Source organism: Hyaena hyaena, unplaced genomic scaffold (assembly GCF_003009895.1).
Source record: "Hyaena hyaena isolate Hyena2069 unplaced genomic scaffold, ASM300989v1 scaffold_308, whole genome shotgun sequence".
Taxonomy (NCBI): Eukaryota; Metazoa; Chordata; class Mammalia; order Carnivora; family Hyaenidae; genus Hyaena; species Hyaena hyaena.
This window is the reverse complement of record NW_024080942.1, coordinates 1,425,010-1,450,996: the sequence shown is the minus strand read 5'-3', so window position 1 is coordinate 1,450,996 and position 25,987 is coordinate 1,425,010. Positions and strand designations below refer to the sequence as shown.

General features: G+C 59.4%; 2 protein-coding genes across 9 annotated transcripts in view; both read right to left on the bottom strand.

Annotated features, from left to right (window-relative positions):
- Nucleotides 1–11,818, bottom strand: part of LOC120242538 (solute carrier family 35 member E2A) — a 28,798-nt gene extending 16,980 nt beyond the window's left edge. For 3 of the 5 annotated variants that reach the window (XM_039248347.1, XM_039248348.1, XM_039248349.1), the window contains exons 1-2: nucleotides 11,240–11,818; nucleotides 10,389–10,498 (exon numbers count right to left, since the gene is read on the bottom strand). In XM_039248347.1, coding sequence (XP_039104278.1) covers nucleotides 10,389–10,498; nucleotides 11,240–11,249 — 120 coding nt within the window. In that variant the 5' untranslated portion in view covers nucleotides 11,250–11,818. Of the gene's footprint in view, nucleotides 1–6,997; nucleotides 7,109–8,657; nucleotides 9,923–10,388; nucleotides 10,567–11,239 lie in introns of those variants that run through there. The other 2 variants (XM_039248351.1, XM_039248350.1) reach the window with 2 other exon arrangements.
- A 2,633-nt stretch (nucleotides 11,819–14,451) lies between these two features.
- The window catches only part of NADK (NAD kinase), a 28,289-nt gene continuing 16,753 nt past the window's right edge, over nucleotides 14,452–25,987 (bottom strand). For 3 of the 4 annotated variants that reach the window (XM_039248358.1, XM_039248359.1, XM_039248360.1), the window contains 10 exons: nucleotides 25,612–25,695; nucleotides 20,257–20,386; nucleotides 19,376–19,484; nucleotides 19,132–19,217; nucleotides 18,280–18,382; nucleotides 17,785–17,939; nucleotides 17,458–17,557; nucleotides 17,222–17,379; nucleotides 16,525–16,607; nucleotides 14,452–16,218 (listed from right to left, as the gene is read on the bottom strand). In XM_039248358.1, coding sequence (XP_039104289.1) covers nucleotides 16,035–16,218; nucleotides 16,525–16,607; nucleotides 17,222–17,379; nucleotides 17,458–17,557; nucleotides 17,785–17,939; nucleotides 18,280–18,382; nucleotides 19,132–19,217; nucleotides 19,376–19,484; nucleotides 20,257–20,386; nucleotides 25,612–25,695 — 1,192 coding nt within the window. In that variant the 3' untranslated portion in view covers nucleotides 14,452–16,034. Of the gene's footprint in view, nucleotides 16,219–16,524; nucleotides 16,608–17,221; nucleotides 17,380–17,457; nucleotides 17,558–17,784; nucleotides 17,940–18,279; nucleotides 18,383–19,131; nucleotides 19,218–19,375; nucleotides 19,485–20,256; nucleotides 20,387–22,375; nucleotides 23,073–25,611; nucleotides 25,696–25,987 lie in introns of those variants that run through there. The other variant, XM_039248361.1, reaches the window with a different exon arrangement.

The window sequence follows — 25,987 nt, the reverse complement described above, 5'->3', positions numbered from 1 at the left end:
GGGCGCGGCTCCAATGCCTCTCGTGCCTGAATCACGCCAGAGCGCACCCCCTCTGCCAACAGGCCGCCGCCCCTGCGCCACGAGCATCCCGTGTGCGTCCTTCCGCGTGTTCCTGCCCGATCTGCGCTCGGGAGCAACTCTGCGTGGTCATGGGCCCCTGTGACGTTCGAAGACCCCAACCGGCACCGGACCACCCCACTCGCCCTCACTCTGCCCCGGAAGGTCCCGGAAGGTCCTACGGGGAAGCCCCCTCCGCGGGCCGGGAGAGGCAGCGACGCTGGCGGCACACACAGGCCCAGAGCTCAAACGAGGCAGCCGAAGGGCCAGCTGGGCTCACACGAGCGAGCACGGAGACTCACGGGGCGGCCCGGGCGCCGGAATGCTTTTTAGCTCCTTGGCTGATTCTCAACTGCGGCCAAACAAACAGAGCCACCACGTAGGGGCCACCCCCCCCAGGCACCCACAGTGGTCACTGACTGTCGCAGGCTGGAAACACCCCAGCCCGGATGGAAGCAGGTTGCAGGCCTCCAGTCTCCGTGCGTGACAGGAAACAAGAAAGAAGAGACCACCCTGCAGGGGTGAGGAGGTCCTGGGGGGAGGGAAGGGGCGTGAGCCCTTCAGGCCCCTCGCACACGTCGCGCCCGAGGACGGGGGTATCACAGCGGTTCTGTTAGTAGCAGAACGAAAGCAAACCACAACCTAAGTGTCTCCTGAAGCAGAGACAAACAGGAGCCCCTGGCGGCCGCGGCGCACAGCAGAGGGACGCGGGGCCGCCGCCGCCGCCGGAGCCCTGGAGCGACCAGACCACGCGACGGAGGGAAATACACAACGGGGCCCCCCCGCAAGGCTTTGAAATATGCCAAGACCCTCACTCTTCTTTATAAACAAAGCTGTCAGAAGTTCTGAGTGGGGAGCAGGGAACTCAGGCCCAAGGTTGTGCAGGGGACACGACAGGGACGCCCGGGGAAAGGCGAAACACGTGCGAAGTGTGTGACCTTGTGAAGGGAGGCGTGTGCTATTTTCTAAACTGTTCTAGAAGCTCCAGACCAGTACGTGGAGAACCTCATGCACCGTGAAGAGTGCCTGTCGCCAGAAGCGGCGTCTCCCAGGTCCTCGGCAGACAGTCCCGAGCCCCAGCACCTACTGAGATGATGCCTGTTTAGACCAGAGCTTCCTCGGTTAGAGCTGAACCTTCCTTTTCATTCTGGATTCAGACTTCAAATTGGACCAGCTGCCAGGGAGGGAGGCGGGAAGCGGGACGGGATGCAGGGCAGCACCTCCTCGCAGAACAGACCTTCCCCAACCCCCCGGAGCCTGCTGTCTGGTCACTTAGAGCCGACCTCAGAGTGTGAGGGTCTCTCCCGGGAACCCGGGGTTGGTACTGGGTCTCTGGCGGTGCCGGGAACTTTCTTTCTGTGCCGGAGGGGTTGCACTTCCCCTCCCCCCACACGCAAGGAGGGCGCCATCAGGCCTGGGGGAGGTGGGGGGGGACACACCAGGTGCTGGGGACCCAGAGGCCCCATTATGCAGACCAGCGGCCAGCACACCAGTGCTCCCGTCCACCACGTCCAGAACAAGGCCCAGGCCGCCCCGGGGCAGACGCCCAGGCCACCACAAAACGCTCACCTTCCAGTGCACTCTCTTTGCAGGCCCATCAACATCTCCACAAACGGCCCACCCAGTCCGGTGACAAACCCGCACGACAGGGGGCACAAGCGGACCCCTGGCCCCACGCCCAGTGGGGGGGGGGGGCTCCCAGCGCACGCGGCTCCCACACCAAGCCCAGATACGAAAACCAGGTCTGGGGCCATCCAGGGCGGAACAGACGCTGGCTCTGCCTCCACCCTTCACATCAGGACTCGCGATCACACCGGGGTCCCGGCTGCTTGCTCGCCCCCGTTTGCTGAGGCGGAAACGCACGGAGGTGGGGGAGGGAAGAAGGCAAGGATGCCAAGGGGCTTGGTCGGGAGAGCGAGCTGAGACGCTCCGGGGGCCGAAGTGGGCCTCGGCCTGCGGGGAAGCAGGGACGGCGCACGGAGCGGCCGAGCTCCAGGCAGGCCCCGGAGGCGGCTTCTCTGGAGAACTGACAGGAGGAGGGGAGACGCTGAGTGAGGAAGTCAAGGCCTGAGGAGAGGCCGGAATAGAGAGTGCAGCTGCGCAGCCGGCTGGGAGATGCGCAAGACGGGAAACCTGAGGAAGGGGCTGGAAGGCTGGCAGAGCGGGAGGCAGGCCGGCCCCCGGAAGGGGGTACCAGATGGGGCGCCCAGCCCCAGGAGATGCAAGCAGGAGAGGGCCCTTGGGAATCAAGAAGGGGGCAGGAGAAGCGAAATCTCACCAGAGGCTCCTAGGAAGCTCCGACTCAGGCCAGGACCCCCCCCCAAAACAGCCGGGGTGCCCACAGTGGGTGGGCCCTCAGTCTGGAAGGCTGTCTGGGTCCTGCTCCCAACCACACCCACAGCTACCGGGGCCTGAAGAAGCAATCTGCTCTGCTGGAGAAAGGCTTCCTCAATTCAGGCCTCAAAACCTTGGCTGTTTGAGATCAATGGATCCGGATCAAAGATCAAAGGTGGCGAGTGGGGGAGGAGCAGGGGCCTGGCCGCTCCAGGGAGGGACAGGTGGAGCCTGAGGGCTGCAGTTATAAAGGGCAGGACGCTCATATAGGGGAACCAGCCCAAGATGCCATGGGGTAGACGGGAAAACGGAATGTCCAGCGAGGAGCCCCCGCCGGCAGAGCTGCAAGGCCGTGCTGGCGTCGAGCAGACTCGTCCCGAGCGGGAGGCCTGACTTAACCCTGAGACACTGGCCCCCGAAGGGAGCAGCCAAAGCTGAAATCACTAGCGATGAGAGACCGCGTTTGCCCCGATCCACTGCGAATGCGGTGTCGGTGTGGCGCTCTGGCCCATGGCCCCACGACTGCAAACCTAGCCACGAGCATATGTCAGACACACCCAAAACTACACACACCACAAAGGTCAAGACCACAGGGACACGGTGGCGGGATGCAACGTGGGACTGTCCCCAGGCAGGACTGCCCACCAGAAAAGGGACACCAGTGGCCTCTTGGCCGAAGTTGAATACAGTCTGCAGATTAGACAGTGGTTTTGTCCCGATGTGCAGATCTGGGACGATACTCCCGGACTGCTTACTAAATCAAACGAAGCTCATGTAAGACGTTGGCGGGAGGGGGCCTGGGAGAAGGGTATTCAGCTAAAGCTTTTTCTTCTGCAAGTCTATTTCTCAAAATAAAAAGTTTGAAAAATTTGAAATAAGAAACAACTCGATGGGTTAAACAGAAATGATTACAACTGAATAAAAAGTTATTGAAAAAATATCTGAGGAAATTACCTGGAATGCAATTGCACAGAGACATGAAATTAAAATATTAAAAAGACATTAACCCAAGCATGGAAAAAAGAAGAAGAATGAAATTTCCAGCAGAGTAAAATAGAGAAGACAGGCTATTTAAAGAGACAAAGAAGGGACCCCAACTGGTTCAGCTGAGGGAATGTGCAACTCATGATCTTGGGGTTGTGGGTTCAAGCCTCACATTGGGTGTAGAGATATCTTAAAAATAAAATCCTTAAATAAAGAGGCAAAGAAGGCAAAATTTTGAGAAGTAACAGAAATTCTGAGTTCTGGAATCAGAATACACCTTAAAAAGAATAAATAAGAAATCTACATGAAGACACATGTGGTTGCCACGGCAACCCACAGAACGCCACGGAGGGAAGGTTTTGACGCAGGCAGGCTGAAAATGGATCCTGCACAAGACAACAATATTAGGGGCGCCTGGGTGGCTCAGTGGGTTAAACGTCCGACTTCGGCTCAGGTCACGATCTCACGGTTCGTGGGTTCGAGCCCCGCGTCGGGCTCTGTGCTGACAGCTCGGAGCCTGGAGCTGCTTCAGATTCTGTGTCTCCCTCTCTCTCTCTGACCCTCCCCTGTTCATGCTGTCTCTCTCTCTCTCTCTCTCTCTCAGAAATAAATAAAACATTAAAAAAAAAAGACAATATTAAAATTACATTGAACAACAAGAAATGCGGAAAGGTAAGCCCAAGACTAAGGAGACTGTCTGGTGGCCCAGGAGGGCACAGAGCGGGGACGGGAGGGGACAAGTTCTTAAGTGCACCTGTCCAGGCAGCTGTGACTTCTGGAGCTATGTGAATGCTTAAACGCTTAAAACCCCAAATAGTCAAATTGACGGGGTTTTGGGGCGAGAGGGGTTCAGAGCTGATGGCCAAGAAAGAATTCTCGAGACGTCTTTGACGCAAAAAAAGGTGATTTTATTAAAGCGCAGGGACAGGACCCATGGGCAGGAAGAGCTGCGCCGGCTTGTGCAGAGTGACTGGCTACACACTGCGGAGCTGGGGGAGGAAAGGAGAGGAAGTTTCCGAAGGGATTCTCACGCACAGAAGACCCACGGATTACGGGCGGCCTTGCTGTCGTCAGGCCAAGGCTGTCCTCCCTCCAGTCCGGCGCTGACGTCAGGTCAGCGGGGGCCCCGGGGGGCTGCTCTGCTCTGAACGGGTCTCGAGGGTCTGCCACCGGGCCGCAGGGAAGGACATTTAATCCCACCGGCGCCTTCCGTCTTGCCTGTGTCCCCGAGCTGCTGGGGGAGGGGGAGCTCCAGGAAACTGAGTCTACAGGTCTCTGGAGATGAGGCTGTTGATAAGATTGCCTTTTTCTTGTAATTTACTAAGATATTTGTAAAAGGATGGAGACTTGTGTCTTGTATGACTGAGACCTCTATCAGCTACCGACTGTTTTCCTCCCTTTCTTCTGTTCTGAGGAATGTCCCACGTTGGCCACCTGGCCGGGGACCTGCTAGCTCGTACATTGCCCCCAGGTTGCCTTAGGCCCCCTCCTCACAATGAATACAATTTATCAAGTGTGATATGGGGGCGCCTGGGTGGCTAAATCGGTTAAGCGTCCCACTCTGGATTTTGGCTCAGGTCACAATCTCAGAGTTTGTGGGACTGAGCCCCACGTTGGGCTCCGGGCTGACAGTGTGGAACCTGCTTGGGATTCCCTCTCTCTCTCTCTCTCTCTCTCTCTCTCTCTCTCTCTGCCCCTCTCCCGCTAGCACACACACAAGCACACACACTCGCTCTCAAGATAAATGCTTAAAAAAAAATAAAGCGAGAGACAAACAGAAATATATGAGAGAAACCACAAATGAAACAAATAACATAGTCACACTGAAGAGTGGCAATAAAGAACTCACCCAAGTACCTTCTGAACACAGTCTTTAAAATATATGTGCTGGGGCACCTGGGTGGCTCAGTCGATTAAGCGTCCGACTTTGGCTCAGGTCATGATCTCACGGTTCGTGGGTTCGAGCCCCGCATCAGGCTCTGTGCTGACACTCAGATTCTGTGTGTGTGTCTCTCTCTGACCCTCCTTCACTCATGCTGTCTCTCTCTCTCTCTCTCTCAAAAGTAAATAAAACATTAAAAAAAATTTTTTTAATAAATAAAATATATGCGCTCAGGGGCGCCTGGGTGGCTCAGTCAGTTGAGCGTCTGACTTCAGCTCAGGTCATGATCTCAGTTTGTGAGTTTGAGCCCTGAGTCGGGCTCTGTGTTGACAGCTCTGAGCCTGGAGCCTGCTTCACATTCTGCGTCTCCCTCTCTCTCTCAAAACTAAATAAACATTTAAAAAAATTACAAAATGGGGCGCCTGGGTGGCTTAGTCGGTTGAGCATCCGACTTTCGCTCAGGTCATGATCTCGCGGTTCGCGGGTTCGAGCCCCGCGTCGGGCTCTGTGCTGACTGCCAGCTCAGAGCCTGGATCCTGTTTCAGTCTGTGTCTCCCTCTCTCTCTGACCCTCCCCTGCTCACGCGGTCTCTCTCTCTCTCCTAGAAATAAATAAAGCATTAAAAAAAAAATTACAAAATATATGTGCTCAGATTCAAGACAAAAAGAATCCTAAGCAAACACTGAACTCTAAATAGTAGGCTTCTTTATTGAGTCAGGGGTCAGGAGTTCTGGGTTGAGCAGTAAGGGAGTATACGGCAGCTAGTGGGAGCGAGATCTCGGGGTGTCTTCAGACACAGCACAGACGCAGAGAGAGGGGAGGGGGGAACGGACGGTGGTGTTGAGGGGAGCGGAGGAATCGGGCAGCGGCCCCCGAGGGTTCAGACAGATGGAGGCCCAGACACCGTGCGCGTCCACAACACACACACCTCTGCCTCTCTGTTGCACAATCCGGCCACTGAGGGCCCAGAGGCAGTGAGACCCCGGCAGCAGCGAGCGCCCTGGCCCAGTCTTTGTTTCTAAGTCTCATCCACCACCCAATGAAGCAGCCTCGTCAGAGACATGGCCCATTCCGGGGCTGGGGCATTAGCTGGGCCAGCAAAGGAAGTGCTCAAACAATGACGGGGGCCGTCGAGAGGACACAGAAGGGAGCGCAAGGGAACGCCCTCGGGAGAAACCCAGGGGCAGCGTGAGAGAGAAAGTAGATGGTGGCAGTACAGGATTAGAAGCCCCTGAATAGAATTAGCACCCAAGCACCCAGCTGATCAGCAGGGAAGACGAGGAAGCCCTTCCCTACAGGACTCGGCCAGCGGGCGGGTGGAAGGGGAGGGAGAATGAGAACATCAAAAGCACCCTTTGGCAACCTTCACCATGATCGCTGCACCCTGCGCAACTTCCTTCAGCTCGTGGGCACAAGACACATGTGAGAACGTCCACGGCAGAGACCCACGGTCTCTCCACAGGAGAATGAATTCAGAAGTCGTGGAATTTTCACACAACGCAACGTCAGACAACAGTAAACATTAGTAACCCACAGAAAATACACGGAGGCGAGTGACGCGAAGCTCTTGGCACCATGGATCAAATGAACTCAACGTCTGCCACCAGTAAATAGCCTGGAGTTTGAATCTTGAACGGAACACGCGCCCCAGGATGCAGCGAAGGCCCCGGGAAGCTGTGCTGCGCACCGCACACGAAAGCCGGAAGTCAGCTGCTCCCGCGCTCAGCAGGTCCCACTCACCCAAGTGCCGGTGGACACAGCTGCCTTCCTGGATTCCAGTTGTGTTGCCACGGCCTCTTCTCTCTGAGGCCACGTGATTCAAGCAGCTTTCAGAGAGAAGCAGTTCTTGTCCTGCAAAAACTAAAGGTCAGCCGCCCTAATCTGACAAATAATTGACTTTAAAAGCCAACAGTGGAGCGGGCTAGACACGGGCATGTGGGGCCCTGGCTGCCCCCAGGCCACTGCCGAGAAAGGTCTGAACTCCCTCCCTCTCAGATTACAGCACAAATAACAAGAACGAAACCATAACCTTTTCTGCCCAGCATGGAGTAGGTGGCTAATGAACCGCCTTTAGGAGGCCAGGGATCAGCTCTTAACTTCTCCCCTGCCCGGAGCTGTCCTTAGAATGTTCCCGCACCGGACCGAAAGGAAACTAGGTCTACACACTGCAAGAAACAAGCCTGTGGTATCTTGACTCCGTATGAGTGCCGCGCCCCACAGCATGTCCTAAGTTGGGGGGCCGGCCTCTGTTCAACTTTGCTGTGAGGGGCCCAGATTTGCTGGGAAGGTGCCTGGACTCCAAAACAGAGACCCAGCCAAGGGCGCTGTGTCACCTGCTAACGGCACCGTGGTACGTTCACCACTGAAGAAAAGTTCAGCTGGAGGTTAATGAAAATAAAGGCCTCTATTTCCCCATCCAACTTTGCAGACTCCTAAACTGTAAGGCTCATTAGCCTGAGGTTAAGAATTCCTGTTCTAGAACAAACAGCTCAAGATGTTCTCAAGTGCTTGGTAAGGACATCTAGACTCGTTCAAACCGTTCACCAGGGCATTTTAGATAAAATGTACTGAAACTCTACCAGTTCTGACACGGTATAATTCAAAAATTCCATCTCTGGGAATTTATCCTGAAGAAACAATTTAACAAAGGTCTTGTCGGGCCTCTGTAGGTAGAGAATAGACGTGTTGTTAAGGCAGCTTTGCTTTTAAGACTGAGACGCTGGACACCGTCCAAGCATCCGAGAAGGAACACGTATGTAATAAACTCTGGCAAATTACCAAAGTGACATAAGGTAGGCCTATGAGTTTTGACAAAAAAAAAACAAAAAAAAAAAAAACTGTTATAGATTAAGTGACAGCAGAGTTCTAAGACCTTTGTACGATATGCTCCCATTTAAAGAAAAAGCACAAACAGTCCAGAACATCTACTAGGTCACTTCTGGGAGGCGGATTCACCTCCTGGAGGCGGAGTCTCACGTTCACTAGCGTTTGGGGTTTTGTTTGGTTTCTCTCCATTTTCTAATGTGTTTACATTGAGAGTGGATTTCTTTAATCTACAAGCCTATTTCCCTTTTCATACTATTTAATGTGGTTTCGTTCTGCTTTAAAATGTTTCTTGCAGGTTCAAATACTTTTGGTAAAGTACATTCCACTCCATTAAAAAAACGACTTTTTAAAAGCCACCGCACAAAAACTCCATGTCTAGACAGGGTTTCGCCCTCCCCGTGTCACAGCCGCGTGACACAAGTCAGCCGGGGCCTCAAGGTCCCCCTCACGTTACCGCCCGACACAACCCGCACCGGGCACGAAGCAGCCCTTGTAACGGAGTTTTCTAAGCTGCCAGGCAGAAGAAATGCCGAGAAATACGTGGGCGACCGGCCTTGAGGCCCCGGGGATTTACCTGGGTTCGATCCAGGGCCGTGCCCGCCTCGGGGGCACAACGCGCCGGAAGCTCGGGGGCCGAGGCCACGACCCACGCCCGCTGCCCCGCACCCCCTCCCGATGGCCTGGCAGCGAGGGTGCGCGAGGCGGGCTTTGGGGGGGCGAGTCCGGGCTCGCGGGGGGTCTCAGAGCCGGGGCGCGGCGGGTGCGGAGGCCCCGGGGGCGCGCCAGGAGGCCTCTCGGAGGACAGGGACCGGGAGCAGGCCGGCGGGGCGGGCTCGGGTCCCGAGAGCGACAGGCGACCATCGGAGGCGACCTTTACCGTTTGTTTTATACTGCGTTTTCCGCGTAAAGGGGCCACCCACCCCTAGACAAAGACCAGAGGCATCGAGGACGCCCCAAACCCCGACGTGAGCCCGGAAGCTAGAGGCCTGGGGGAGCCTTCCGGGCGCGAGCGCGCCCGGGCCCCTCCTCTCCGACGGGGCGCAGAACGGGACGCCGTGCAGCGGGACCAGGGGTCCCTTGCCCGCGCCGCGGCCTCTCCACCCACCGGGGGCAGCGGGGCGGCGGGACGGCAGCCAGCGCGGGGTCTCCGTGCGCAGCCGGGGTGGGGGGGGGCGAGCATCGGCGACCGCCGCGCGGGCCGCTCGCAGCCGTGGACAAGGCGCCCACCCCACTAGGAGGGCTCGGGGAGGGGCCGCCTGACTTCGGGGTGCGCGGAAGGGGCGAGATGGCGGGGCAGGGCGGGCGGGGGACGCGGCGCCTTCTCGACACCTGGCGACCCCGCCTCACATCGGGGCCTTAAGGGCGCGCGGCGTTTAAGGTGGGCCGCGGACCGCGCGCCGGAGAGGGCGGCCTCCGGGGAAACGAGCGGGGCCGCCTGGCAAGGGGCCTGGGGGCCGCGAAGCGTGGGCTCCGACGCCCCGAGGGCTCGGCGCGAGGCTGGGGTGTAGGAGAGGCCGCATCGCGGGAGGGCCGAGCAGGCCCTTCCGCCCGGTCGGTGTGGAGCGCGGGCCGGGCGGGCAGCGCCTCGCCGTGGGGCGGCCCCAGTCCCTCCGCCCCGTTCTCCGCGGCCGCCAGGCCGGGGGCGGGCCGCACCTCGGAAGGAGGTGCCCGCCCCCGGCCGGAAGCGACGCGCCGGAAGTGACGCGCCCAGAGCCGACAACGGCCCCCGAGGCCGCGCGCCCCGCCCTCCTCGGGGTCCCGGCCCCAGGGCTTCCCCGCCGCCACCTCGGAACTGGGGCCGCGGCCGAGCTGCCGGGCGACGGCGACCCCCGAGGACTGGTCTAGTCCCGACCCTACCATCGCGGCCCAGGCGGAGGGTGCAGGGGCCCGGGCGGGAGGGGTGCGGCGGGGGCGTCCGGGCCGTACCACCGCGGCCCTGACTGCGGGGTGTGTGCTAGGCGTCGTGCCCCCCCCCCCCCACTGTCCTGGTGCGGGCCGTACCCCGCGGCCCGGGTGGGGGATGTGCCGTGGGGTCCCGTTGGTCTGGGGGCCGGGCCTTTGGTTTCCCCTTGGGGCCGCTGATCAGGTTTCGATTTGGAGGGACCGCAAATCCAGGCCGATCTGCGCCACTTTAGAAGAGGAAGACGCGGGGAGCCCGTTCGTCCCGCAGGCGTCGGGCGCCCCTGGGACCCAAGGCCACGAGCGGGGGGCTGGGCTGCACCCGTGACCTGCCGCATGATTTACATAGTTTTCAGGAGCGCGGGTCCGGCCGTGAGTGCTGTTAGGGTCCCCTTCTCTTACGTACGTGTGTGTTTGTAGAGCGAGCCCAGCGGGAGAGGCGCAGAGACCCCCGGGCAGCCGCCCTGCGCCGCACAGAGCCTGGGGGCTCAAACCCAGGAATCCGGAGGTCGTGACCTGGCCCGAAATCAAGAGTAAGGTGCTCAACTGACTGAACCACCCAGCCTTTCTAACTTTCTTTTGTTTTCTTTAAGGAATCTTCCCATTTTTTAAAGTTTGTTCGTGCTTTAAAATTCGTGTATTTGGGGGCGCCTGGGTGGCTCAGTCAGTTAAGCGTCCACCTGTTGACTTCAGCTCAGGTCCTGATCTCACCGTCCGTGGGTTCAAGCCCCACATCAGGCTCCACGCTTACAATGTTAAGCTTGCTTGGGATTCTTCCTCCCTCTCTGCAACTCCCCTGCTCATGCTCTCTCTCAAAATAAATAAGTATACTTAAAACAATAATTTATTAAAAAAATTTTTTTTAAATGTTTGCTTATTTTTGAGAGAGCACAAGCAGGGAAAGGGCAAAGAGAGACGGGGAGACACAGAATCTGAAGCAGCTCCCGGCTCCAGCTGTCAGCACAGAGCCCGACGCGGGGCCCGAACCCACGACTGCGAGATCAGGACCTGAGCTGAAGTCGGACATTTAACTGACTCAGCCACCCAGGCGCCCCCCAAGTATAATTCTGAAATTAGTATATTTTCTCTTTCGGACTAGTTAGTGGGCTGTGCCTGGAGGCCAGGCTCTTCCTGGGTGAATCTGCAGGGCCGAGCAGGTGGGGCAGGGAGCGGCCAGGGCTGGCCAGCGGCCTGGCCCCGAAGTGACAAACACACAAAGCAAGCAGAAGTGAAATTCCCCTTCCCTTCCTCACCTGCCTCCGGACATACGATGGCGCTGCCTTCGTCATCCCGTCCTTACGAATAAAGTTCACACGGTAGGTTTTTCTTTGCACAAACCCCTGAGATGCTTGATGACTGCCCAGTGGTCCTGGGTTTGGGTCAGTGAGTCATTTGTGGCCAAATAATTTCAAAAGCAAATTTATAAGAACTCAAAAGTTTTACAGCAAAATCTCTCTTAGGTTTTGTCTGGGGAAACAGTTTTGAAACGATGTCATGTGACTCTGGCGTCCTTCCCCTCCCTCCTGGGCTTCCAGTCGGCCTCTGAGCCGTGCCGTCTGGGCCTCCAGCCGCCGCGCGAGGACGCCGCGCCCCATGGACCCGCTCCAGAGTGGGTGTCCCGTCCCTGTCTTAGTCCTGTCCGCGGTTTGTCTCTAAACAGTCAGAGGAAACTGCTGCCTCTTCAGGGAGCACGAGAGCAGTTTCACCACGGGGCCGTGTCACAGGGTCATTCAGGACAGAGAGCACAGCGACTTCTTCCTTTAACTGTATTCTTGGGTGAAAGAATACAGACTGGCCAGGATTCTCCATACTCTGCTCAGCTGCAAATGGGGCTATTTAAATAATGCCTCTGCTAATTTGCACACTCCCATTTCATGCCAGTGTAGACATGAATCAGGACACAGTCGTCATGAAGGAGGAGACCTGACCAAAGGCCTGAAGCCGGGGCTCCCCTGAAGCCGGCCTACCAAGCTCTAGCTGGGGCGTCAGGGGCTCCGCCCAGGCCCGGCCTCCCTCTACAATGCGGGACACGGCTCTCCTGACCTCTAGGACCCCTTTCTGACAACTCATTCTCCCTTCAGGACTTGGAAGGTGTTTAAAGGGTGATTTTCCTTATTTTTTATTTTTCTTCTTTTATTTAAATGTTTATTTTATTTTTGAGACAGAGAAAGACAGAGCTTGGGGTGGGGAGGGGCAGAGAGGGAGACACAGAATGTGAAGCAGGCTCCAGGCTCTGAGCTGTCAGCACAGAGTCCCACGCGGGGCTCGAACCCACGAGCTGTGAGGTCATGACCTGAGCCGAAGTCGGAGGCTTAACCGACTGAGCCCCCCGGACATCCCTAAAGGGTGATTTTCTAGGGGCGCCTGGGTGGCTCAGTTGGTTAAGCGTCTGACTTCGGCTCAGGCCATGATCTCACAGGTCATGGGTTCGAGTCCCACGTGAGGCTCTGTGCTGACAGCCTGGGACCTGCTTTGGATTCTGTGTCTCCCTCTCCCTGCCCCTCCCCTCCGTGTGCTCTGTCAACAATAAACATTAAAAAAAAAGTTAGAGTGATTTTCTAGAAAGCAGGAAGGCACGTGTCCACACAAGCTCTGCTCCACCACCGTCCTGGGTGCCTCCAGATGCCTGGGCTTCGCCGTGCGCACCTCCTCCTGGCTTCCTAGCCCTCCCCCCTCTCGCCAGGCCTCGTCTGGGTCTAGGCCCCGGTCTGATGGGCCCACCTGCCGGCCCAGAGGAGCCTGTTCCCAGATGACAGTGAGGGTAGCGGGAAGTGCAGGCGAAGGCCCTGGGTCATGTTCATTGGGTGGGAAAAAGGGTGAGGACTCTGGTCCTGTGCCACCAGGTCCCCTGCCAAGGTTGCCAGGAGGCACTGACCAGCAGCTGGTTTGGAAAACTGCCCGTGTCCCCATGGCGATGGGAGCCCTTTGGGTATCCCTTCCCCATGCCCTGTAGCGTGACCCCTGTCCTGGGCTTCCTGCTCCTCCTCCCCTACCTCTGCTCGTTCTGGTGGGGGCGCCTGCAGCCTCTGTCCCCGGGGTTCACGTCTGGGGTCCACGGCATTGAAGTCCTAGAAGGAAACCCGCAGGGTTGGGGGGCGGCTCCCTTGCTGTCAGGCCGGTGTCTGGGGGCAGTGCTGCTGCGCAAGGGGCCACACCTGGCCTCACGGTGCTCACAGGAAGCCATGGGCTGAGCTCGAGACCTCCCTCTGTCCTCTGTGCGTCTGCGGAGGCCTCCAAGGGAGGGGTGCTGGCCAAACGGCCCGCGCAAAGTGTCTCCTTCCCCGGCGCCACCCCATCCTCAACCCTGCCCGGCTCTTCCCACCAAAACCTCTGTTTCCATGATTCTGAGAAACGCTCAAGATCTGGCCTGGATCCTTCTGAAGGAGAATGTGCCAGAAGTGGCGGCTCTGGGACGGGGGGCGCCGGCCAGGTGGGACCCGCAGCAGAGGCCCGGCGTGGGGTCTGAGCCTGTGCTCCTCCTAAGCAGCCGGCAAAGGCCGGAAGGGGTTTCCAAGGCTGCCGCCCTGAAGACTGGACACCTGCGGCGGCCTGAGCCCGGAGCCCACGGAAGTGGCTCACAGCGCGGTCAGGAGGTGACCTGGGGCACCTGGCCTATGGTCTCTGTGCCCCCCACCCTCCTTTCCCCAAAGCGGGAAGGTCCAAGGCTCACACGTCAACAGCCGTTATTGGAACGTGTGGTCTTGTGGGCAGAACCAGCACGCACCAGTGAGCCGGCCCTTCTGGCCAGCTGGTTCTGGCCGTGCCCTCAGAGTGGGCCCCCTGCCACCTGAGGGACAAGGCGCGGCCGGGGGCCCACACACACTGCCGGCTCGAATCCCGAGAACCTCTGGGCTGCAGCAGCCCCGGACGCCAGGGTTGCATTCCAGCAGCTGTCCCGCCCTGCTGCCCGGGACACCTGTGCAAACTGACCCCGGTGCCATGTTTGTCGGCAGAGGCCAGCCCAGGGACAGCAGACACCTGAGCAGTAAGGTGACGTCCCCCCCCCCCCCCCATGTGCAGGCGGTCCCGGGGCAGCACAGGCCAAGGTCATGCAGGGCCCGGGAAGCTGATGCTCTGGGGGAGGGTTCAGCTGCCCGCTCTGGGCCTCTGGCCTCCGCAGGGGGCGGGGGGACCTGGCGTCTGGCACATGGGTCTGCCCGCATCCTCGGCCTGCCCAACCTCAACGGGCCTGGACTGAGCTGCGGGGAGGACTTCACAGCCCCCGGGGCCCCCGCTCTCATTCCTGGGAGCCAGTCCTTGCTGCGGGCGGGCAGGACCGCCCTGAGCTCTGCGCCCACAGGGCAGAGGCCGAAGGCAAGGCTGAGGGGGCACGTGGGGAGGGATTCAAGGTGGAGGCTGCCTGGGCGGGACCCACCTCTCCGTGCCCGCCACAGGGTCCTCAGGGTGTCCGCAGGATCCGGAAGCCCGGGGCCGGGACACCAAAGAACCAAATAAAAGTTGTAACTCAATCCAACTTTTTAAACAAGTCTGTTTATTGAAAGAATCTGAAAATAGTAATAAGGCTTTTGACATTTAACAAATTTTCAAGGTATTAACAATATGAAACATTAAGAATTTTCTTCAAAAAATCCAAAGTTTTCTAGATCATTCCAAATCATGCCCCTTTCAGACTTGCTTTCATTTTGTCTACACGAATGACCTGAATTCCGAACGCCACCCTCTTTTGGACCTGGCCCTCTGCTCCAGGGGGACCAGGCGGCGGGCCTCCAGCCGCGCCCCGTGCCTGTGGGCAGATGGTGGTGAGGGCCCACTTCGCAGTCCCACGCCGACGGCCGAGCACCACAGACGCTGAGGCGCGGACGCAGGAGACAGCGCTCAGCCACACAGCCCGCCGTGCAGAGACCCCTGGCCAAGGGTGGCGGCACACACGGCCCCAGAGCCTTTCTAGAAAGCTCCAGAATGAGGCACATGACTCTCCCGGAGAGCAAGGCACAGCCCTGTCTCTTCTGTTCTTGCCACCTTAACAGATTAAAAATGCAGCTCAGAAAGAAATCAGTCACTCAGAAACAGACGGCCGCATGGGGACGTCTGCCAGGCAGCCACCAGCAGGGGCCGGAGGGGCCACCGGAATGCTGGCAGCTTCCTCGGAAGCCCAAGACCCACGGGGAGAAGCAAGAGCTGAAAGGACACAGGACGTCCCGCCACCTCCTTCCTCCTGACCGGCGGCTCCCCAGGGAGAAGCACCTTCACTCCTGGACCGTCGCCTCTGCGGCGACGATGCCGAACACAGTGGTCCCAGCACACTGCGTCACACAGGACACGGGTAAACACCGGAACGAAGCTCCACTTCCCAACAGTACGAACCCCCTTGCCTCTGAAATGTTCAGCGTGTTCGACAGAATCCACACACAGCAGTTCGGAAAGCTTAATCTCTATGAAGTAGACACAGGATTGCAAATACTTTCCGGGGCGCCCCGCCGGCTCCTGTCACCCCACAGCAGGGAGCAGGGGGTGCTGGGGGCCCAGATGAGGTGCAGGAGGGAGGGGCGACCCTCCGCCCGTCAGCCGATCGAATACCAAACCGCTCTCTGCAGAAGCATCTCCTCCGAGTCCTTTCGGCGGAAAAGGTGCAGGATTTAAGGGGGAAATCGTAGTAGCTTAAAGTGAGGTTTTTGGCTACGAGACATTTATTTTCGACACGGAAAGACAGATCCATCCATTCTGATCCCCTCCGAATTTCAACAGACTGATTTAAGCACAAATTTCCTGACAAGAAAGTACAAAAAGCACAGCCAGCTGGGCGTCCCTGCGCCGGGACCCAGGCTCTGCCGGGCCACACAGCACGGCGTCCGCTTCAGAGTCCCCGCCGCCAGTTTTCTTGTTCAGAAATGCAAAAAAGGAGTCAGATTTAAAATGTTAAAAACAGCTGATCTGGTCGACAAAAGGCAGATCCCGGCTCCTCCTCTGGCTACAAAGGAAAGCGCCGAGACCTGTGACAGCTGAGCGGGGCGCACAGCCCGGCCCGGAGGGGGGGTGGCAGGGAGGCAGCGGAGCAGCGTTGGGACTCTGGGTCCCGGGTGCGGACAGCAGCTCAGGCCTGGCCCTCCCCCTCCTCCTCCTCCTCCTCCTCCTCCTCCTCCTCCTCGTCCGTGAAGTGTGCCTGCTTCTTCCGCACATTCCAGTGCAGACACTGCGCCAGGCTCTCGAACCAGTCACTCACGGGGTCCCGGACGCAGATGGAGGGAAGTGGGTAGCAAGAGGTAGTGATGCTGATGCTGAGGCCGTGGGGGTGGGGGTGGGGGTGGGGAGAATGCAGCACAAACAGGTGAGCCCACAGCACTGGGCCGACACCCCTCCCCGAGGGCCACGGCCACCCCCAGTCCGGCTGGGGACCATTCCCGTTCTGCTCACACCACTTGCTTCACAGCCTGGGGCTGGAGCCTGTCCCACCTCACGGCCAGCCACGGGCCGGGGTCAGCCGTGCACCAGGGCAGGAGCGCAGGCCGGGGGTCTGTCACCCGTGTACGACACACGCCCACACCTCCCCGCCACACCCCGCTCTGGCCTCGAGGCGCGCACACCTGTCTCCATGACGGATCTCCTGTCTCTTCCGTCCGTCGAAGGACACCCACGCGGTGTTTCTTGCTTCTGGGGACAGCATGATCTGTGAGGGTCAAGCAGGACAGGTAGGTGTGGACTCGTGAGTGTAGCCGAGCACCCGACCCCCACCCTGGGAGGGCAGCTCTGGCCAGCAGGAACCACGAAGGTGTCCACGGCACCCACACTAGGCCAAGGCCAGGCCCGGGCCCTGCGGCATTAGCCTCTGTCTCGCCGACATCAGTCCTGGGAAGCAGGACTGGCGGCCATTGAGTCCCATCCGTGGACTATCCGCCCGGGGTTAGGGACGCTGGCCAGGGGTCTGGGTCCCGTCCCCTCTCTCTGTGACCTGCAGACACGGTCCTGTGCACCAGGGCTCGCAGCCGGGGCACCCCAGCCTGGGCCGGACCGAAGGAGGGAGCGTGAGGCAGGCAGGTGCCCTCTGCACACCCCGCCCCCACCCAGGAGGGCCTATCTCTACCCCTTCAGGGCCCACGGCCCGGCTCTCAGCGCTGCCAGCCAGCCAAGGAGGAGAGTGGGGGCCCCTTCCCGCGCCCAGCAAGGGAGGGCCCACGGCCCGGCACGTGCTGGGGTCTCAGGCGGCGGCGCAGGGTGGTCAGCATCACAGGACAGGTTCCAGACAAGAGCTCAAGCCAGAGAGGGTGCAGGGTGGACTCTGACCTTCAGCTCGACCCCCGCGGGGACCACGATGGGCCGGAATGACAGCGAGTGGGGGCAGATGGGCGTGATCATGATGGCCGGCACGTTGGGGTGGATCATGGAGGCCCCGGCGGCGGCTGCGTACGCCGTGCTGCCCGTCGGGGTGGAGACGATCACCCCTGGTGGACAGGCCGCAGGGTCACTCTCCGCGGGTTCCTGCGCACCCCCACCCTGGGGGACCCCAGGCGCCCACCTACCGTCACCCTGCACCGTGGTGATGAGGTGCCCGTCCAGGTAGACATCCACATTGGACAGGTACGAGGAAGGGCCTCTGTCGATCACCACCTCGTTCAGGACCTGGGGGCCGAGGCCACCGCACACTGGGAGGGGCCGTCAGGGCTGCCCCGGGTGGCCCGCCCAGCAGGCACCTGCTCTGTCCCTGGGCTCTCTGGGAGGTCCTGGGTCGGGCCCTGCCCACCCCACCCCGGGCTCAGCCCAGAGTCCCCCCACCCTGTGCCTTTCCCTGAGGGCACGTGACAGGCAGGGCAAGGCCGGGAGTCCGGCGAGGGCACGCGTCCACGGACCTGGTACTGCATGACCTGCTTCCCAAGCTCCGCATCCAGGTCGGCGGCCAGCACTCCGTTCTCGCTGATCCCGTTGGGGACGGCCATCTTCTTCCCTCTGAGCTCCTTCACGACCTTGACTTTCAGACGGCTCCGAAGAACAACAGCTGCATTGCCTGGGGGCCAGCAGGGGTGGGGTGGCACCCACAGGAGGCAGAGGCATCACCGCTTGACCAGAGGCCCCCCGCCCCTCCCCAGTCCAGAGCGGCACCTCTCTGTGCCTTCTCTGAGAGTCACTGCACTGCTACCAACCAGCACACACGGTAGCTTCGCGCTGTGGCCTCAACTTCTCCACGTTAGGAAGAAACGTCTGAACCATGCAAAAATTTTAAATCTCTGAATTTTCAAACACTTAAGAAGTGTGGCTCTACACATCGTAAAAAAACCCCCAACACCAAGTAAGAAGACAAGTCCATATTCAGAACTGCTTGCAGGTTCCAGAACATGCCCACTTACCCTGTATCACCTGAGTAACTTGGGACTGAAAGTTCTCAAAGTTGAAAGGGGTCAGGAAGCCCAGGGAGCCCAGGTGGAAGGCCATGACCGGAGGCACGCTGCCCTGTGAGCCAACGAGGCAGGGTGGTCAGCGGGCCGAGGGCCGAGGTGGCCCTGGCACCGATGGTCCCGCCCCCGACGGCCCCTGGGAGGGGACAGGCACGTGAGTGCACGGTCAGTGCTCATTCGGAGTGACCCCAGGGGAGGTCGGCAGGCGGGCGGGGGGGCAGCGGCGCGCGGAGCTGAGGCGAGACAGGGCAACAGGACGGCCCGGCCCGCTGGCCACGCGGAGCGCCGCTGGGGGCGGCAGGGACCGCGCCAGAGCCCCCCACGCCGCCCCTTCTGACGCGCCCCAGCCGGGGCCCTCCGGCGCCTGCTCTGTGAGGGAAGGTGGGCTCCCGTGCAGACTCGCACGTCTGGCGTCACCCCCTGCCGTGGGCCCCTCACCTTGGCCACGAGGTGCCGGCTCTGCTTGGCGGGTGGCCCCCTCCTCCGGCCACTCCCCTCGCCCAGCCCAGGCCTGCGTGCCCGCCCGCACCCGCGGCCAACAGCGCCCCGACGAGGAGGGAGACGCCTGACCTATCGCAGCCGGAGGCCAGGACGGAGGAGACGCGTCATTTGCCATTACCTGCAAACCTGCTCTTCTGCCAAATAACCAAACTGACAATCTGTTCAGTCTGTGTCAGAGTGAGGACACCGTAAAACTCCTCTCCCCCGTGGTATAAAGCCACGAGGTACAAGAAGCGTCGGGAACCCTCACTGGGAAAGCACCTCCTGACTCAACACGAGGCCGGAACCACCCGGAAACCTCACCTGGAAAAGGGAGGAGGCGTAAAGCAGGGTCCCATCCCCTCCCAGGCAGATGATGAAGTCGATCTGATTGGAAATGTCATCATAATCTAGAAGACAGAACAACACACAAAAGAGAAGGGGTCACAGCAGGCTGCGACACCCCACGGGGCAAGCTGCCCGTGCCGGGCAGGAACGCTCAGAGCTTCTGCCAGGTCCAGGGCAACGATGCCGATAAGCCACGGGACAGAGCCGAGGACCAACGCACCTTCTCTGAAGGTGCAGAACTTCTTCTTCACTGGTCCAAAGTTGTCATCGCTCACTATGGCAGGATCTTCTAGAACTTTCTTCTCCACGTATACAATCATGTTGTTCTCCTACAAGGGAGACAAGCACATCAGCTCGGCCAACAAGACCCAGTTCAGATCACGCTGCTCTTCCATAAAGACTCCTTTTAAACCTTAGCATTTTATCTTTAAAAATTTATTTATTTAGGGCCACCTGGGGGGCTCAGTCGGTTAAGCGTCCGACTTCGGCTCAGGTCATGATCTCACGGTCGGTGGCTTCGAGCCCTGTGTTGGGCTCTGTGCTGACAGCTCAGAGCCTGGAGCCTGTTTTGGATTCTGTGTCTCCCTCTCTGACCCTCCCCTGCTCACACGGTTTCTCTCAGAGATAAATAAAACATTAAAAAAATTAAAATAAAAATCTCTTTAAAGAAAAATTTTAAACCATACCACTTTATAAAAAAATAATAAAATAAAGTTATTTACTTAAATTCAAGTTAGTTAACACACAGGGTAGCCCTGATTTCGGGCCTTAGCACTTTATGATGACGGGAGGAGACGGCTCCTGAGTCCTGGCGGCAGATCGCTCAGACCTGCTCGCCCACATTTCTCTCTCCGGAGGCTCTGTGACACCTGCGTAAGAAGTCACTTTCCTGAAACGGGCCTCCTGACCTTGCCAGCTCTGAGATCAGAGACCCAGAACCCGGGCAGGAGGCCAGCCCTCCGGAGGCCCGTGGCCCCGACGAGCACGCAGCCTTGGCAAGCACGTTTCCAATCTCCAGGCCGGAACCCAGCCAACGCCGACGGAGTGAGGGTGCAGCGGGGGGGTCCCGGGGTCGCCACCCCCCAAGCCTGGCCCACTCGCCTCCATCAGGTACACGCAGAGCTCCTTGAAAGGCTGCAGCAGGCTGGCGTCCCGGATCTTCTTGATGACAAGAACACTCTTTGGGGACTTGTTCCACGTCAACCGCTGGCTGGCAGGGTCCTGGATGTGCCTGTGAGGGGCGAGGAGCGTTCGCTCAGGCGCCCCACATCCGCGGACACAGGCCGCTTGGGCCCTGGACCGTGTGCTGGAAGCTGCCTGCTCGGGCCGCTCGGCCGGGGGCCTGTCTGGCCCGTGTGGGCCTGGCCTCCTGAAAGCTCCCAGGCTGCCCTCCTCCCAGCTGCGCGTCCCATTGGTGGCCCCCCCACCCCCGCTGGAGCCCCTTGCTGCCCGCTGCACCCCCTGCACCCACGACCTTCCCGCCCAGCCTGGGCCTCACGTGCACAGGCCTTTTGTTTGTAACGATGCTCATCGGTGGCTCCTCTGGCGTAGGCGTCACACAGACCCGCTCGAGGAGACCCCAGGCCAGAGCTGCTCTTTGCTCTGCCCCCTCCCTGCACCCAGTGGAGGACGGCAGGCCTCCTACCAACACTCATGCCAGCCACTGGGGATTCTGTCCCCAGGGACCACTGAAGACCCCCCTCCCTCCCCCCGAGGACACAGGCATCCTGCGGACTTGTATGGGAGGGGTATGGCCCTGTATCCACAGCACGGCACGAACGACTCAGGTGACCCTTAACTTTTACACTTAAAACTCACACTGTTAAACCGTGCGTGGCAGGGGCTCCAGGGGGGGCTCAGGTCATGATCTCACGGTTTCATGGGTTTGAGCCCCAAGTCCGGCTCCAGGCTGACAGTGTGGAGCCTGGTTGGGATTCTCTCTCTCCCTCTCCTTCTGACTCCCCTCTACTTTCTCTCTCTCTCAAAACTAAATTTAAAAAGCGGTGGGTGGCAGGATTTTAGGGCAAACTACTCTGTGTGACCCCCATGGTGGCCGCACATCATTACAGCTTCATCCAAACCAGAGGGCACAGCAGCGAGTCACCCTCTGTAGACCAGGCCCTCTGGGAGGCGATGCCACGTCCATGTCCTTTGTCCGCGGCCACAGACGGCCCCTAGAGGCGAGGCTGATGGTGGGGGCGGGGGCTCGTGGGAAATCTCTGCAGCTGCACCCCCATTTTCTGTGAACTGACAACTGCCCAAATAATAGGGTATATTTTTTTTCCTTTGGGGGGGAGAGAGAGAGAGGGGGAGGGAAGGAGAGAGAGAGAGGGGGAGGGAGGGAGGGAGAGAGGGAGAGAGAGAGAGAGAGAGAGAGAGAGAGAGAGAGAGAGAATCCCAAGCAGGTTCCACGCTCAGCATACAGCCCAACAGGGGGCTCAATCCCACAACCCTGGGATCACGACCTGAGCTGAAATCAAGAGTCAGATGCTCAACCGTCTGAGCCCCCCAGGTACCCTAGCGTCTTTTTTTAATGTTTATTTTTGAACTAGAGAGGGTGCGAATGGGGAAGAGACAGAGAGAAAGAGAGGATCAGAAGTGGGCTCTGTCCTGACAGCAGAGAACCCAATGTGGGGCTCAAACTCACAAACCGTGAGATCATGACCTGAGCAGAAGTCAGATGCTCAACTGACTGAGCCCCCCAGGTGCCTCAGGGTCTAATTTTTTAAAAAGCTTGTGAGCATCCTGCCCTCTCAGTTCCCAGTGCTCGGCCTTGGCCATGGCCCAGTACAGGGGGGCATTGGGAGACCAGGCGCACCGTGGCGCATGGGCAGTGGGTCTGCGCTGAGGGCACGCCCCGCTGGAAGTAGAGCCCCCCAGCTGGGGCCCCGGATACAGTGTAAAGCCCGGTGAACACCCATCCGCACCCGTCTGGAACCGCTGGGACCCACATGGAGAAGGAGCTGCGGGGAGCAGAGTGCGGACAGGGCGGCCCCTGCCCTCGGCCGGGTGGCAAGGTCCTCAAAGCTGCGCTGCGTGCCAGCCGAACGACTTCCCTTTCTAACCAAGTCTCCAACTTAGACACTTGCTCCAAGCCATGCCTCAAGGGGCAGTGGATTCCCTTGAAAACTTCACGGCTCCACAAAAACGGCGACACAGACCAGCAACATGAGAGGTGAGGTGTCTGACCTCACCCAGTTGCTGACTGACCAGCACTTACCCTTTCCAGGCGCTTCTGCAAGGGGATGGGTGGCTCATTACATCCTCTACGAGCTTCATCGCCCGCCCAGGTCACATGCGTGGCTCATGAGCGGGGCACCCGGCTGCTCCGGGCACAGCACTTCAGTTGCACTTCGCTAACAACAGGAGCTCCCCCACCAAAACTCCCCCCACTGCACACCTGCACCATACACTCAATTCCTGCAACCTCAGCACCGAAAGCCAAACAGTCCGAGAGGGACTTCTGAGAGATTGCATAAAACACCTAAGGCAAAAAAGCTCCCTAAAGTTAAAAATCAAACAAATCGTATTTAATCTTTTCACTGTTCACACGATCCTCTCGGCCAATCACATATCTGAGACAAAAAGTCATCAGGATCACTTCCAACAGCAAAGAAGCTGGACCTGAGGGGCCCTGCTCCCCACTAAGCCATCTGGCGGGGCTCGGCCACCCTCAGAGATAAGGACATGCCCTGTCCAGCGCCCAGGGTGCAGCGACACGTCCCAGCCACACAGGAACCTGAGCCGGGCCGTGGAACTGGCTCGGCCCCATGGGAGGAGCTGTCAGGCCTCGGTCAGGTGGAGGGGTGTGTACTCTCCCAGCGTCGTCACTCTGTTGGGCTGCGGGCCCCGGAAGAAGCGAGGACGGCCCCCTCACCGCTGACCCAAGCAGGCATGGCCTGCGGTCCCCTCTGGCCACCACAGTGCGTCCTGCACAGGCCTGGGTGCAAACCGTGACTCAGCTTCCTGCCGTGTCACCTGCAAGCTGGGATGCTGACCCTTCCCCAGCACGCAGGCTGTGGGTGTGGGATACGAGTCCAGGACACCTGACAGCTGGCAGGGGAGCAATCTGAACCACGGCCAAGGGCAGTCAGGTGTCGAGAATTCCACATGTTTCAACATAAGAGAAAATGCACACACACTCATGGCGAAATTTCAGACAATAAAATAGGAAGCAGAATTTCTTTGTGATCAAGCCCTACACTACCTTGCTTTTGCGCACATCAGAGAAGACATTAGGGTAGGACACGCGGAGCCCCGGCCCAGCCAGGCGCAGCTCCGGAGACGGACAGGTACAAGGTGGAGGAAAGGAGCCCCGTCCCCCAGAGGCGGCAGCCCTACAGGCCACGCTGGGCACGTGGGCTAGAAAGGGCAGAGAAGGCCGCTCCCTCCTCAAACCCAACTCGTGGCTCCAGGGACCCTCCTGGGCTATCTGCCCCCCTGCTTGGGGCGCCCCCACCCAACCACCTCATCTGATTGCCTGAGGCCCCCAAAGCCAACACACACACACACACACACACACACACACACACCCCACTGGGGAGCGGGACTGTGGCTCGGCTGGGAGTAAATGACGGATAATCAAGGCTGGACAGTGAGAAGCCACTCAAGGTGGCACTTAGGCCAAGCCGAGTGACGAGGAGAAAACCGCTCTGCCAAGAGCAGGAAGCGCAGGGAGGGCCTCAGGCGGTGAGGGACCCAGGCTGGGCCAGGCTGGGCCAGGGCGGACAGGAAGGCACGGGAGAGGGTGGGGCGGCGGCGGGCGGCTGGAGCTCTGGGCTTGGGGGCACCTGGGTGGGCGCCGCCCGAGTGGCCGCTGTGTGGAGCGGGCTGCCGGGTGCTGGGAGGGCTGTGCCACATGGGCAGGGGCCTGCGTCCTGAGTCGGGAAGCAGTACCCACACAGCTGCAGACAGTACCCGGGCCACACGGGGACACGAAGGCGTCATTCCAGCGCCAGGCTTGGCCCCCAGAGGCTGTAGGAGGCAGGGCAGTCGTGTTGCTGGGTTTCAGGGCTCACCAGACATCCCAGTTTGCCCAGCGATTCCCTGGGAAGCCTGGAGGTGGCAGTACACAGTACAGCCGCTGTCCCGATCCCCTGTGCTGACCACCTGGAGCCAGTTCAGAGGGGCTGGGACTCCGAGACCTAGGGTCCCCACCGCCCGGGGCCGCCTCACGGAGAGGAAAGGCCCCCAGACCCACCAGTCACGGAAGCACCCCTGAGCCCACAGGCCTCACACCTGTGTAAGATGTGGGATCCCCATAGCTCGCCCTGAAGGAGGGGGTCCCACTGGGGGTTCCTCAAGAGGCCTGGACTGCAAGGAGGCTGGGGAGCTCGGCACAAGGGTCAGGTGGGTGGGATTCTGCTAGTTAACAGAAAGCAGGAATGTCAGCAAGCGTGGGTTTTTCGTGTGCCACAACCCACAGCCAGCCCGGCACACAGAGCCCTGCACCGGGCTCTCGCCCCACCAGACCCTCAAGTTCTAGATGGGAGAAGCCGGAGACTCAGTCCAGACAAATCAGCTTGGTTGCTTAGTTTTCACACAGCTTCTCACCTGGGCACCTTGCAGCCGCAGGCGATGCCCTGGGAGTCCTGGCCACGGCCCTCACCCAGAGCGTGGGGAACAGCCGCACCCAGGCGGTGAGGCGTCTCTCAAAAGTGAACACCGGGTTTTGAAAAAATCCAATTGCTGTCTGTCTAATTTGAAAATTATTGGGCGCCTGGGTGGCTTAGTCGGTTGAGCGTCCGACTTTCGCTTAGGTCATGATCTCGCGGTTCGTGGGTTCAAGCCCCGCGTCGGGCTCTGTGCTGACTGCCAGCTCTGAGCCTGGAGCCTGTTTCAGAGTCTGTGACTCCCTCTCTCTCTGACCCATCCCTGCTCACGCTGTCTCTCTCTCTCTCTCTCCTAGAAATAAATAAAACATTAAAAAAAAAAAAAAAGAAAAAATTATTAGGGGCACCTGGGTGGCTCGGTTGAGTGTCTGAATCGATTTCAGCTTAGGTCATGATCCAAGGGCTATGAGATGATTGAGCCCCACGTCGGGCTCTGCGTTGGGCTTAACATTCTCTCTCTCCCTCTCTTTCCCTCTGCCCCTCCCCTACTCACGAGTGCACCGTCTCGGTAAACACGTGTATCCTCTTATTAAAGGGTAACTAAAGAAGCATGTCTGACCCAACCAGTATCCGGTGTGAAATATACCAGTTTCCTCCCAGACTTTTTACTACAGGAAACAAAACAGTTAACCCTACAGATCACAGCGGAAGCCCACTGGGCCTGCGGTGCCTGAGACGCAGAGCCTGGCCGGATTCCCGGCTGCTGTCTCCAGGGCAGCACGGCCCTCGCTCATCGGGGCCGGGGGAGAGGCCCCGTGGCTTCTGCTGACTCGAGTCCATCTCTCACTCCCCGTGTCAGAACATTCCACAGCACGCGCTCCCGAGCAGCAGCACCAGCACTCACATGATGGTCTGGGGGTTCTGCAGTACACAGGCCTTTGGTCCAAACGTGGTCACCGGGCAGGGCCCGTGCAGGGAGCGAGTCCTCCTGTGTGGAGAGGGGACACAGCAGGTGAGCAGACCTAGGTACAGACACCAGACCCCCGGAAAGCCCTGTGCTCCATCCCTTGGCCAGTGTCTGCATGATGGACCCGGGAGACCCGCCCCGGTGCACGGCGCCACCTGAGCCCCACACCCTGTCTGCGTGGCAGCAGCAATCAGAGAGGCTGGGGGCCTACTGGCAGCCCTCCTTAGGAAAAGGACCCCACTCCAGGGCAGGTGCCCAGGCCCCACCCCAGAAAAAAGGAAGGCGACCTCTGGGGACAGGCCTGGAAATCTGG